The following is a 15,000-nucleotide window of genomic DNA, read 5'->3' on the forward strand; positions in this document are numbered from 1 at the left end:
ATTTTTTGAAAAATCCATCAGAATTTTTAGAAAAAATGTCAGAATTTTTTAAAAAATGCATCAGAATTTTTGGAAAAATACATCAGAACTTTGAGAAGTCTGATTTTTGGGGAAGTCCGGATTTTGAGAGAACTTTATTTTGAAGGGAAAAAAAGGCAGAATTTTTTTTTTAAAATAGTCTGAATTTTTAGAGATAAAAAACGTCAGAATTCTTAGAAAAAAAGTCAGAATCTTTAGAAAAAAAAGTCAGAATTTTTAGAAAAATACATCAGAATTTTTGGAAAAATACATCAGAATTTTTAGAAAAATACATCAGAATTTTTAGAAAAATACATCAGAATTTTTAGAAAAATACATCAGAATTTTTAGAAAAATACATCAGAATTTTTAGAAAAATACATCAGAATTTTTAGAAAAATACATCAGAATTTTTAGAAAAATACATCAGAATTTTTAGAAAAATACATCAGAATTTTTAGAAAAATACATCAGAATTTTTAGAAAAATATATCAGAATGTTTTAGAAAAGAATAGTCAGAATTTTGAGATGTCTGATTTTTGGGGAAGTCCGGATTTTGAGAGAACTTTATTTTGAGGGAAAAAAACGGCAGAATTTTAAAAAAAAATAGTCTGAATTTTTAGAGATAAAAAACGTCAGAATCTTTAGAAAAATACATCAGAATTTTTAGAAAAATACATCAGAATTTTTAGAAAAATACATCAGAATTTTTAGAAAAATACATCAGAATTTTTAGAAAAATACATCAGAATTTTTAGAAAAATATATCAGAATGTTTTAGAAAAGAATAGTCAGAATTTTGAGATGTCTGATTTTTGGGGAAGTCCGGATTTTGAGAGAACTTTATTTTGAGGGAAAAAAACGGCAGAATTTTAAAAAAAAATAGTCTGAATTTTTAGAGATAAAAAACGTCAGAATCTTTAGAAAAATACATCAGAATTTTTAGAAAAAAACATCAGAATTTTTAGAAAAATACATCAGAATTTTTAGAAAAATACATCAGAATTTTTAGAAAAATATATCAGAATGTTTAGAAAAATATATCAGAATGTTTTAGAAAAGAATAGTCAGAATTTTGAGATGTCTGATTTTTGGGGAAGTCCGGATTTTGAGAGAACTCTATTTTGAGGGAAAAAAACGGCAGAATTTAAAAAAAAAATAGTCTGAATTTTTAGAGATAAAAAACGTCAGAATTCTTAGAAAAAAAGTCAGAATCTTTAGAAAAAAAGTCAGAATTTTTAGAAAAATACATCAGAATTTTTAGAAAAATACATCAGAATTTTTAGAAAAATACATCAGAATTTTTAGAAAAATACATCAGAATTTTTCGAAAAAAACATCAGAATTTTTTGAAAAATGCATCAGAATTTTTGGAAAAATACATCAGAATTTTTAGAAAAATACATCAGAATTTTTAGAAAAATACATCAGAATTTTTAGAAAAATACATCAGAATTTTTAGAAAAATACATCAGAATTTTTAGAAAAATACATCAGAATTTTTAGAAAAATACATCAGAATTTTTAGAAAAATACATCAGAATTTTTAGAAAAATACATCAGAATTTTTGGAAAAATACATCAGAATTTTTAGAAAAATACATCAGAATTTTTAGAAAAATACATCAGAATTTTTAGAAAAATACATCAGAATTTTTAGAAAAATACATCAGAATTTTTAGAAAAATACATCAGAATTTTTAGAAAAATACATCAGAATTTTTAGAAAAATACATCAGAATTTTTAGAAAAATACATCAGAATTTTTAGAAAAATACATCAGAATTTTTAGAAAAATACATCAGAATTTTTAGAAAAATACATCAGAATTTTTAGAAAAATACATCAGAATTTTTAGAAAAATACATCAGAATTTTTAGAAAAATACATCAGAATTTTTAGAAAAATACATCAGAATTTTTAGAAAAATACATCAGAATTTTTAGAAAAATACATCAGAATTTTTAGAAAAATACATCAGAATTTTTAGAAAAATACATCAGAATTTTTAGAAAAATACATCAGAATTTTTAGAAAAATACATCAGAATTTTTAGAAAAATACATTAGAATTTTTAGAAAAATACATCAGAATTTTTAGAAAAATACATCAGAATTTTTAGAAAAATATATCAGAATGTTTTAGAAAAGAATAGTCAGAATTTTGAGATGTCTGATTTTTGGGGAAGTCCGGATTTTGAGAGAACTCTATTTTGAGGAAAAAAAACGGCAGAATTTAAAAAAAAAATAGTCTGAATTTTTAGAGATAAAAAACGTCAGAATTCTTAGAAAAAAAGTCAGAATCTTTAGAAAAAAAAGTCAGAATTTTTAGAAAAAAAAGTCAGAATTTTTAGAAAAATACATCAGAATTTTTGGAAAAATACATCAGAATTTTTAGAAAAATACATCAGAATTTTTAGAAAAATATATCAGAATGTTTTAGAAAAGAATAGTCAGAATTTTGAGATGTCTGATTTTTGGGGAAGTCCGGATTTTGAGAGAACTCTATTTTGAGGGAAAAAAACGGCAGAATTAAAAAAAAAATTGTCTGAATTTTTAGAGATAAAAAACGTCAGAATTCTTAGAAAAAAAGTCAGAATCTTTAGAAAAAAAGTCAGAATTTTTAGAAAAATACATCAGAATTTTTGGAAAAATACATCAGAATTTTTGGAAAAATACATCAGAATTTTTGGAAAAATCCATCAGAATTTTTAGAAAAAACGTCAGAATTTTTTAAAAAATGCATCAGAATTTTTAGAAAAATATATCAGAATTTTTAGAAAAATATATCAGAGTTTTTGGAAAAAAAAATCAGAATTTTGAAAAGTCAGATTTTTGCGGGAAGTCTGGATTTTGAGAAATAGTCTGAATTTTTAGAGAAAAAAACGTCACAATTCTTAGAAAAAAAGTCAGAATTCTTAGAAGAAAGTCAGAATTAAAAAAAAAATACACCAGAATTTGTAGAAAAATACATCAGAACTTTGAGAAGTCAAATTTTTGGGGAAGTCCGGATTTTGAGAGAACTTTATTTTGAGGAAAAAAAGGCAGAATTTATTGAAAAATAGTCTGAATTTTTAGAGATAAAAAACGTCAGAATTCTTAGAAAAAAAGTCAGAATCTTTAGAAAAAAAGTCAGAATTTTTAGAAAAATACATCAGATTTTTTTGAAAAATCCATCAGAATTTTTGGAAAAATACATCAGAATTTTTGGAAAAATCCATCAGAATTTTTAGAAAAAACGTCAGAATTTTTTAAAAAATGCATCAGAATTTTTAGAAAAATATATCAGAATTTTTAGAAAAATATATCAGAGTTTTTGGAAAAAAAATCAGAATTTTGAAAAGTCAGATTTTTGCGGGAAGTCTGGATTTTGAGAAATAGTCTGAATTTTTAGAGAAAAAAACGTCACAATTCTTAGAAAAAAAGTCAGAATTCTTAGAAGAAAGTCAGAATTAAAAAAAAAATACACCAGAATTTGTAGAAAAATACATCAGAACTTTGAGAAGTCAAATTTTTGGGGAAGTCCGGATTTTGAGAGAACTTTATTTTGAGGAAAAAAAGGCAGAATTTATTGAAAAATAGTCTGAATTTTTAGAGAAAAAAAACGTCAGAATTCTTAGAAAAAAAGTCAGAATCTTTAGAAAAAAAGTCAGAATTTTTAGAAAAATACATCAGAATTTTTTGAAAAAAAGTCAGAATTTTGAGAAGCCAGATTTTTTGGGGAAGTCCGGATTTGGAAAGAACTCTATTTTGAGGGGAAAAAAGTCAGATTTTTTTTTCAGAAATAGTCATAATTTTTTAGAAAGAAGTCATAATTTTTAGAAAGATACATCAGAACTTTTGGAAAAATACATCAGAATTTTCAGAAAAATATATCAGAGTTTTTAGAAAAAAAGTCAGAATTTTGAAAAGTCTGATTTTTGGGGGAAGTCCGGATTTTGAGAGAACTCTATTTTGAGGAAAAAAAGGCAGAATTTTTTGAAAAATAGTCAGAATTTTTAGAAAAATATATCCGAATTTTTAGAAGACAGATTTTTTGGGGAAGTCCGGATTTTGAGAGAACTTTATTTTAAGGAAAAAAAGGCAGAATTTTTTGAAAAATAGTCAGAATTTTTAGAAAAATATATCAGAATTTTTAGGAAAAAAGTCCGAATTTTGAGAAGACAGATTTTTTGGGGAAATACGGATTTGGAAAGAACTCTATTTTGAGGAAAAAAGTCAGATTTTTTTAGAAATAGTCATAGTTTTTTGAAAAAAAAAGTCATACTTTTTAGAGAAATACATCAGAATCTTTAGAAAATACATCAGAATTTTTAGAAAAAAAGTAAGAATTTTTAGAAAAAAAAGTCAGAATTTTGAGAAGTTTGATTTTTAGGGAAGTCCGGATTTTGAGAGAACTTTATTTTGAGGAAAAAAAGGCAGATCTTTTAGAAAAATAGTCTGAATTTTTAGAGAAAAAAAACGCCAGAATTTTTTGAAAAAAAATCAGATTTTTTAGAAAAATTCATCAGAATTTTTAGAATAAAAAGTCAGAATTTTGAGAAGTCTTTTAGGGAAGTCCGGATTTTGGGAGAACTCTATTTTGAGGGAAAATTATTTTTTTAAAGAAATAGTCATAATTTTTAGAAAAAAAAAATCATTATTTTTAGAACAATACATCAGAACTTTTAGAAAAAAAGTCAGAATTTTGGGAAGTCCGGATTTTGAGAGAACTCTATTTTGAGAAAAAACGTCATAATTTTTTGAAAAATACATCAGAATTTTGAGGAAAAAAATTCTGTGAAGCTGTGAATGACACAGAGGTGAATTTGAGAAAATTTGGACATCAGCTGATATTAATACAAAACAAACGCCTCTCAAGTCATTTAAATTTTATGAGTTTGCGTTTCCACAGAACTAGGAAAGAGGCTGGTTTGTGATCATATCTGAAGCCACAAGTGTCTGATGTTTTAAAGAAGATGACCTCATACTTATTGTTTCTAGTGGAGCTTGGTTTTATTAATAAGAACAAACTTGCTGCTGAATACAGAATCTATAAACCCAGCTTATATCCCAAATTACACTGCTGTTATAAGAATCAAATCTGTCAGGACTTTATAGATTATGTAAATATGAAGACAAATACATCTTCAAGTTGTTCTAAGTGATGACCTTTGACCTCTTTGTTTTCTTGCAGTTTATCTGGCTCCTTCGGCACCGACAGCTGGTCAGCAGTTCTACACTGGATACAAAAGTTCTCAATGAAAACAGTTTCTGTTGGATTATCACTATACTGAGAGACTGAAACTGCTAAGATATTATATAATGTACTCATTCTGTATTCATTTTAAGGTCTTCAGTTGTTTCGTGGTGAAGCTTCATCATGAGAACGACGGCTTGTAAAATGTTGAAGTCCTGATCCTTTGATTCTTAATATATCAATATTTATGACACAAATATACATAAAATAAATATTATAGAAGTGAAACAATGAACAGAAGCTGTAGTTTACATATTTTTAATGAAAATAAAGTTGACATGAATTGAAGATTGGCAGTTTAAACAGCTTATGGTCTTTATGTTTTACAAAATATTTCTTTTTATTAATATTTTCAGCAATTAATCTCCTCCAGACTGTCCTGCGGTGTAACCAACCCACACCGTGAACAGTGGAGTCGACACAGGACAGTGCACGTTACATAAAAATATGACATACTCTCTGATTTCTGTGAACAGCTGAACAACATAAATAATAACAGATTAACTTCCTGTGTCGCCTCGACTCGCCACACTGCTCCGCGGCTCGTCAATGTTGTCCATAAAAAATAAAAAAATACAAAACTTAATTTAACTTAAAATGTAAAAACAATGATTAGAAATGGAAGACCAACACTTGGTAAATATTTCCCTTTTACAGCGCTCAAAGACGAATCAAACGATACAAAACTAAACACAACACGTGAGCTTTAAATAAAGTCAGGAGAAAACAAAAGCTGTGGCACGTTACAGGTCAACACACCAGGAGGACGAAGGTCAGCTGACAAAGAAAAGCTGCATAGAGTCAGACATCAGATCTCTAATGTAGAGAAGAAGCAGAGTTTTCTATTCATCACATCGTCCGAAGCTTTGCGGTTCTTCAGATGTATGACTCTGCTCTAAAGTGCAAACTGAGGAGAGAAGGTTCTTCACGATCTTTGTCAGAGCAGGAGACAAAACAAAGAATGTTCATTTTATATTTAAGCTGACTGTTTTCTAACGTGACAGTGAACATCTGCAGCTCATTATTTGTATCATTTCATCTGCAGATTAGTTTCTCAACAGAATGATGAACTGATGATCACAACAATCGCTGAGTAACTAGTTAAGTTACATAATTTTCTGTTGAAAGAAATAAACAATGTAAATTTGATGTTCACTGCCATGTATTACACAACTTGCAGCAGTGACGTTAATTATTCATGATGTAGTTCATGGAATAAACGTTAAAAATCACCGGTACGGTGATGGTTTAGTAATATTCAACAAACACAAACTGATCCTGTCAACTACCAACTAATTATTGTCTGTGTATCAAAGATCAAAAACTATTCAAAACATATCAGTGAGTCTGTTTCACACACACACACACACAAAACAAACTTCCTGTGATGTTTTTAAAGATTTTGACTCGGTCCATCGGCTCTCCTGCTCCGACACACAGAACATCAGTGGAAGAACATCGACGTGAAACAACAGGATGAAGAATCGTGTTCTTCATCTTCATCAGGATTACAAAGAATAAATAAAATTCAACATACAGTAACATACGTCACACGTTTAATGTAGAAAAATATCATTACCCTCGTTACTTAGTGATAAAATAAAGACGCGGAACTGTGAAGCAAAAAAAGGCAAATGTGCAAAAACAACAGAGGAAGTGTTTGTAACCAATGGTAACCACTTTTACAACAAAGAAATACCCACTGGATTGTGGGTACAGCAGTGAAATGTTTCACTGTGTCCTACGACAGAGAAGAACGACACACACATCCCGTCAGAGGCTCTGCTGGGTTCAAGATTTATGATACAGTGAAAACAGAATAAATAACGCTTGAGTGAAAAGTCGGTTAGTCGTTAACGGAAAAGTCTTTTTGGTAGTTTACGTTCCTTCACAGTGCGGACAGAAAAAAAGGAGCTACGGCGAGTGAGTAATGTCCTTGCAGTCCACCTTAAGAAGCTCTGCAGTCCACCTTAAGAAGCTTCAGTGTTGGCACCGACCGGTTTGGAAACATATTGTTGTACCGTGTGTGAGCTGGTGTGTCGTTATCTCGATAATTAATTAATAATCAAAGCTCGAGTTGACGTATTCAGATTGTTGTCAGCAGAGGTTTGAATGAATTAGATGCAGTTTACTTTTCCAAACTCATCCCAGTGCAGTAACTGATGTGATTTCTAACACCGGCTGTGTCCACAAACTTCGTTGGGGCGTCTTTCAGCGCTGATATGAAGAGTATAACGGACACGGACTCCCGCAGTGACACAGTGTTCATGTGAGCTCTAAAGAATCACACCACAGTGACGAGGACTGACAACACGAGAGGTGAAGATCACGTTGCTGGTTTGAATCCGTGGATCCAAAGACGGACAGAAAAGGAACATCTCCACTTCAGGCACTTAAACATCTGAACTCCTCCTGACAGCAGCTGCATGTGTCACTGGGAACCTTCCCCTGCATGAAGGAGTGAGCGAGAGTCCAAATATGAAACCAGACTCTTCCCCACTGCGCTGTTTTCCTCCATCACGGCCTGAATTAAAGTTTAACTGCAAAGTTAAATAATTCAGATGATTGTCAAATGTACAAAACTCATGTTTGTGTGTTTAGTGACCAAAATCATCTAAAACTGAAGCCGTGAACCTGACACAGCAGTTTGACACGAGAACGTCCAAAAGTTTCAAAAAATAAAAACACAGAGGTCGATAGAGAATCTTTAAAAAATGAAACCTTTGACAAAACTATGGCAGGAACTTGATGTGTGACTTTGAAAATGGCACTTGTGGTTGTTTTCATTTGGAGGTCTTGATGAAACTTTCCTTCAAAGCTGTGCCGTGGTGACACACGAAGCATTTGGACTTTTCTTTTTCTTTTCTAAAAGTGAGCGAGAGTCTCCGTTATTAAAACCTCTGAAGAAGCTGGTGAGGAAGTCTTTGTGAGGATTCAGAGATGACTCTGATTTGACCTCCGGTGAGTCTCGATCACAGTGTGTTGTCACTTTGGTGTCTGAGGGCGGAGGAGGACAAGGCGGCGTCGCTCTCTGCGCTGCGTCTTCATCACAGCGTGGATGAGCTTCGGTGTCCTCTGAGCCGCTGAGCCAGGCATCACGAGTAGTGTCCGTCCGTCACAGTGCTGAGGTGTGACCGCTGCTGCTATAACTGCTGCACGAGCCGTCTGTAATGTGGCATGACTTTACTCTCGGGGAGGTAGAGCGCCATCTCCAGGGCGACCAGGATGGTGAACTCGAACGATATCAGCTCCCTCCTGCCGATCCTGAAGCGCTCCTCCAGCTTCTACACAGACACAGACGGAAAACTTCTGTCACATACATCTTAACACAAATGGTTCTCAAACTACGGTGCGACCTCCCTCCACAACATTTGAGATCAGAGGACGGTGATTTAAAATAATATTTAGGTTCAACATCAGGCCGACACGTAGTGACCTCCATGCACGTAGCGTGCACACGTCCATGAGTAGTTCAGTGCTACGAACGTGACGGCGAGACGGTAAGTGGAGGTAAAGGTCAGATCAGGAGTACTGCTTCTCATTAGTCAACACTAAATACTCTGATTGTTTCACTTATGATGTAAATGATTCATCTGTTATCAGAATTCAACTATTTCCTGACAGTCGTCTAATCAAATCAGAGTTATTGTGGCGTTTCATCAATAAACTCGACTTTTAATGAATTCAAATGGATCACCTTCTGTGTAACGTGGACAGAAATAGAAATAATAAACAATACATTTTATTTAAAGCGCACAAAGTCACTTCACAAATTAAACAGATGTATTAAAATAAGAGCAGTCACACATCTAAATAAATAAATAAACATAATAATAAAACTCCACCAGTCTCAACTATCACTTAGATTATAGGCAAGGTGTGCCATGAAATATGATTCCTGTGTGTGTGTGTGTGTGTGTGTGTGTGTGTGTGAGACTTACATCGATCAGGTGTTTGACCTCCTGCTTCTTGAGGTCGCTGCTGATCTTAGCAGCCAGCAGGATGCAGGCAGCTGACACCAGCTTCCTGTAAAACAACAACAGTGTGTTTGAACTCACTGCTTCCTAGTCTCCATATTTAATTTGACATTATTGACTAAATCCACTCCTCCTCATCAGCCCAGAACATCCTGGAACTACAGTTTTCTTTTCAAGGTTCCTTCCAGGTTCTCATGACTTTGATATGTTTTTCCCATGGAGTTTGAAAAGATGAATTTAATGGAAGTCAGAGAAAAGTTTGGTTCCTTTCTGGGGTTCAGGGGCGACTGAGGAGCGATAACTCCAAACAAACACAAGGGGGAGCCTCTCCGACACCACACACTGTGGACTGACAGCAGCAGCATGCTGGGAAATCCACATGTTCAAAGCTCATTAAAAAAAAAACAGATGTTTGTTTTGTCCAGAGTCTCCCAGGAGAACGTCTCCGTCCTCCTGGACGCCGTCGGCGGATAAATGAACCATCCGTGCAGCACATTGATCAGAGTCCTTGAAGTGCAGCTGTGATGTGTGATGATGTCACGGTACCTGTTCTGCTTGTTGAGTCGACCCTGCAGCACCAGCTTCTCAAAGTACACAAACGCCATGGCGATGGTGACGGGCTGCAGGCCGCAGTCCTCCCCCATGACTCTCATCTCTCTCTTCAGACTGCAGACAGAGTGACAAGTACAAGTGACTGTACTGTACTGTATGAATATTTCATGCTTGGGTTTTTTAAATTCAGATTCTTTACCTGCGGATTTTACTGAGAGTGAGTTTAATGTGTGGAAACTTCTCCTTAAACGTCTCGTTCATGTCTTTCTTAAGATCCGATGGTTTGACGTATTCTATCACCGTCGTCTGGAGGAGAAAAGACGAGAGGAGAAGATGTGATAAGAGAAACCAGAACGAGAGGAGAGGAGAACGACGATCTCTCCTTTCCTCTGTTTATGCAAAGCGGAATCATTTAGAAGTCAAACAGTGGTCACTGAATGGAAATGAAGCTCATGAGGAAACAGGCCGAGCAGAGAGTCGTCTTCTTTTTACTACAGACTGCGTCACAGAGCACACACCGTCAGTCACGTCTGTACAAGATGTGTGTTAGAATACTCGTGTTAAATCCTCCATCACAAGTATGAATGAATTATTAGAGGTCGTGTTTTAAGTGTGGAACTGTCGTCACTTCAAACGTAACGTGCCTTTTGTGCCTGTTTGTGTTTGTAATGCGTACAGCTGCAGCTGTAACGCTCCAGTTTCCCTTCAGAGATCAATAAAGTACGAAAATATCTCACTGATATAATCATCTATATAACAATCCAATATTAAAAAGTAGAAATCTGACCTGCTGCACGACCTACAGTGACCTCACACACCTGCAGACCGGGAATAGATACCACGCCCGTCCGACTGCAGGATTATTCAAATAATCTCAGAGTTTATGTCGTTGTGAAAAATATTAAGGTTCAGTTTTATATCTGGACAATGAGCTGGTGACGGTGACTCAGAGAGAGGAAACTTTTAAAGCTCGCTCCTTTTTGCTTGTTCCTGTGAGAGCAGAGATCATAAGATCTTCTCCTGGTGCATTTGATTCGAGCGGCTTCCTGATGTTTGAGTTTTGCGAGCAGTTGAAATAAGAGCCGCGAGGCTCGAGAACAGAGCGCTCGAGGAAACCTCGCAGGCTGAGTCAGTGACTTCATCTGAGTCTAGTTTTTATTCTGTCTGACGCTTCAGTACTTTCATTCTCTGCATCTCTATGTTAGAGACGTTTTATATAAAGATATAGATATAGATATTATAGTATTCAGTTGTTTTTGCACTAACTAACTTTGGGCTCCAGGTACAAGAAGTATGTAACACTTTACGGCACTAAGTCACACACCACAAACTACTGGACAGGTGTTACACTCTGAAACTGGAGGCGACCAATCACAAAAATATTTTTCTCATATCTCTCTTTAAATGTTAAACTGTGTAATGTGTGTGTCTGTGTTTGTGATGCTAAAAGTCATGACTGTTCCTCATATCAGTGTGTTTGTAGTTTAGGTCAGAGCTGACACACACACACACACACACACACACACACACACACACACACTGTAAGATCAGCCCGCCTCAGTAATAATCTTCTCTGATGGATTAAACAGTACTGATGAAGTGTGTGTGTGTGTGTGTGTGTGTTCAGAGTTTTATCCCTCCGCTGGGTTGAATTAAAAACTAAGCTGCTGCCTATAGGATAATTATGCTGTTGTAGCAGAGCTGTGTGTGTGTGTGTGTGTGTGTGCGGAGCTCTACAATCGTCAACCCTTCTCTTTCTTCTTCATTCCCTCTCTGCTCTCTCACACATTCATTTATTTACTGCATTCAAATCATCTGACAAAAGGTTCAGGTGTGAAAGGTGTGAAACACACACACATACATACACACACACACACACACTTACCATGTAGGAGGCGAAGATCAGCACCCGCTTGTGTTTCCCACAAGGCCACTGGGGGTCATTGAGGATGTTCGGGTCGTAGTCCGTCACGTCTTCCACACCTACACACACAGAAAGTTTTGTAAAAGAGATTTTAACAACGTGTAATAAAAATAAAAGCGGCTCCACTTATTATAGATTCATTTCTCAACACTATGGTGTATGAAGTCAGACTGTATGTGCAGTCTGTTTCGGATCACGTGCCGTTGTGGCGAGCGAGTTTATTAATGCTTCAACGCTCCTGTTCCTGTCTTGTGGTCGTCGGTGACGTCGAAAGCTCAACACACTTACAAAGTGACATTCTGAACTGCAGTGAAATCAGTCAGTCAACGCATCGCCGGCTTCACTATAAACACAACTCCATGTGTGTCTCATTTTTATGTTGGATCAACTTAAGAAATCAATTTAAAACATGTAGAAATCAAACGAGACGCTGCTGTTTGATGAGCAGCTGAGACCGAAGACACACAAGACGCACGTCACAGGAAGACTAAAAATATAAAGCTGTTATCAGTGTGCACAATGACACACACACACACACACACACACACACACACACACACACACGCACACACACGCACAAACAGCTGTGTTGTGTTAATGAAAGGTTCTGGATTAGAGAGAGAGGTTTAGAGGCTAATACAGGGCTCTGTCACTGTGTGTGTGTGTGTGTGTGTGTGTGTGTGTGTGTGTGTGTGTGTGTTTATAGATAGCAGGAGCATGACACACACACACACACACACACAGTATGTAGATGCTGTATGTACACACACGTGTTTAAAATATAAAGAGAGCACAGCTGCAACAACTCTCTCTCTCATCGTCTGTTTGTTTTTTTTCTTCCTGTTACTTTTGAGACAGTTTGAATCTGTGTGTGTGTGTGTGTGTGTGTGTGTGTGTGTGTGTGTGTGTGTGTGTGTGTGTGTGTGTTACCTAGGTCCAGCCCCACTGTGCTGTTGAGTCTGCTGGGTGGGCAGCTCCTGCCCGGCATGCTGTGCGTGCTCCTGGACACGGGAATCTGCAGCGTCAGGTCGCTGGTGGACGACGGCTTCTGCCTCACTAGAGCGTTGGTGGGGTACAAGAACTGGGCGTACGACACCGACTGAAACAGAGAGAGAGAGAGAGAGATGAAACGTCACTGATCATGACAACATGAACTTGTGTGTGTGTGTGTGTGTGTGCGTCTGAATGTGTGTTTATGTACCCTGCCGTAGGTGTCCAGATGAAAGCCCTCCAGGCCCGGCAGCATCTCCAGGGTGGTGGAGATGTTTCCAGATGAGTGCCTCCTCCTGGGGTGGTTCAATGTGGGGTCACTGGAGAGAGAGAGAGAGAGAGAGAGAGAGAGAGAGAGAGAGAGACAGAGAGAGAGTTTTCAGTAAAGGTAGATGTGATGAATTATGATGTGAGGTGTAATGAGGTTTGCAGCCTCCAGGGGGCCCCTGATGAAGAAGTGTACCTCCTATCTGCAGCGTTTGAAGGTGACAGGAGACATGACTCAGAGGTCAAAGGTCACAAACACGCTGGACTTCCACATGTTCAGCTACGACGTTAAGTGGAAGTGTGTGAGCTCACTTCCTCTGCGGGAGAAAAGATCAGCAAAGAGGCCGGGATTCCTCGTATGTGTGTGTGTGTGTGTGTGTGTGTGTGCGCGTGTGTGTTGACACAACACAAAGAGATGGAGTAAGTAAGTTTTGTGTGTACATAACAGACCAGTGTTTCCTTGTGATACCTCCGACAATGTGTGTGTGTGTGCGATAGAAAGAAAGGGATTAGCATACACAACTGTTACTCTGTATTTTCATCTGTGTGTTGATACAGTATCTGAGTGTGTGTGTGTGTGTGTGTGTGTGTGTGTGTGTGTGTGTGTGTGTGTGTAGGTTTGGCACAGAGGGAACAGGACAACATGATAAGTGAGATACGTTCTGCTCCATGTTTATCTGAAAATGTGTCTATAGAGACTGAAAGTGTGTGTGTGTGTGTGTGTCTGTGGGCAGGTTTCTGTGTGTTTATGTCAGTGTGTGTGTGTGTGTGTGTGTGTGTGTGTGTGTGTGTTAGTGTGTAAGTATAAATCTCGGTCTCGGTCTCAGATCCCTCAGACCGTCTCTCTTCGGCTCAGTCTGACTTTTATTCTCTGACTCTGTGTTTTTAATTTTATTTTCTGTGTCAGTCTTTGGCATTGCACTTTTACGAGCATCAAAAGTGTTTCACAATCAAATAAACTTGAAACTTACGTGTGTGTGTGTGTGTGTGTGTGTGTGTGTGTCCTCTCAGGTCAGGTCAGCAGTCTCATGGGAAAATCATCCCAAAGCTCCTCCTCCTCCTCCTCCTCCTCCTCCTCCAAACTCTCCTCTGACTCTTTTATGGTCTCAGACACTGATGCTAAAGATCGTGGTGGTGTGTGTGTGCATGTGCAGATGTGTGTGTGTGTGTGTGTGTGTTTACCTGAGGTAGAAGCTTTCTCCGTAGGGCAGAACAGAGAAAGCAGCACACAGAGATCTCTTCGCGCAGATCAGCACGATCCTGAAACACACCAACAAAACACACACACATCAGTGCTGCTGCAGCATCTGTCCAGATGTCCGTCCACAGGAATTCAAATGTGAGCAGCAGCAGAAAATCAACCGTAAAGTACGACTGGAGAATTAATCAAAAGGGAACCAAAACAGACCAAATTCAAGTCATATCAATAAGTTTGGTTACAGTTGAATGAAGTTGTCAAGTTGCATCGCAGCTTCACTTTCTGTTAGGCAACTGTGCTGAACAACTCTGAGAGGGAAGCGGCAATACCAAAGCCCAAAGGTCACGTGACTGCCGGACGTGTTGATGTCTGATCTTTGAAAGGACGCGTCATATTCATGCATGTGGCTGCTTTCTTTCAGGTGAATCGAACTTGTGACGTTCAGCACGAGCTTCAGTTCATCAGCCGTCTCCACTGCACAGGTGTGTGTTTGATGACTAACGGCAGGTCGAGTTTATCGTAAGAATTCAGTTTATTCTCTCACATTCACAGTGAAGACTGAACTCTGCCTCTCAGCAGGCACCTTTACCAGAGACGCTGCTTAATGACAGTGTGTTTTAATGGGCTTTCAATGGAACAGTGTGTGTGTGTGTGTTAGTGTCTGGACGGTATTTTTCATTGCCGATCCTCTGGAGTAGAAATCCCCGGTGGAGCAGAGACTGTTTTGTGTCTCAGAGGAGACTGTTTACAGTCATTATCTTTGGCTCAGGAAGCAAAGAGACTGGAAGATGATTCACAGTGTCTGAAAACATAAACACTTATCTCCGAGGTCATC

At 36.7% G+C, this 15,000-nt stretch overlaps 1 protein-coding gene across 1 annotated transcript in view; it reads right to left on the minus strand.

Moving 5' to 3' along the window:
• Positions 1–5,499: 5,499 nt before the first annotated feature.
• cables2b (Cdk5 and Abl enzyme substrate 2b) overlaps positions 5,500–15,000 on the minus strand; it is a 29,152-nt gene continuing 19,651 nt past the window's right edge. Inside the window, exons 3-10 of the mRNA XM_027288676.1 lie at positions 14,150–14,227; positions 12,912–13,020; positions 12,641–12,809; positions 11,672–11,769; positions 9,986–10,092; positions 9,781–9,900; positions 9,199–9,283; positions 5,500–8,541 (exon numbers count right to left, since the gene is read on the minus strand). Coding sequence (XP_027144477.1) covers positions 8,401–8,541; positions 9,199–9,283; positions 9,781–9,900; positions 9,986–10,092; positions 11,672–11,769; positions 12,641–12,809; positions 12,912–13,020; positions 14,150–14,227 — 907 coding nt within the window. The 3' untranslated portion in view covers positions 5,500–8,400. The remainder of the gene's footprint in view (positions 8,542–9,198; positions 9,284–9,780; positions 9,901–9,985; positions 10,093–11,671; positions 11,770–12,640; positions 12,810–12,911; positions 13,021–14,149; positions 14,228–15,000) is intronic.

Source organism: Larimichthys crocea, chromosome XV (genome assembly GCF_000972845.2).
Source record: "Larimichthys crocea isolate SSNF chromosome XV, L_crocea_2.0, whole genome shotgun sequence".
Classification (NCBI taxonomy): Eukaryota; Metazoa; Chordata; class Actinopteri; family Sciaenidae; genus Larimichthys; species Larimichthys crocea.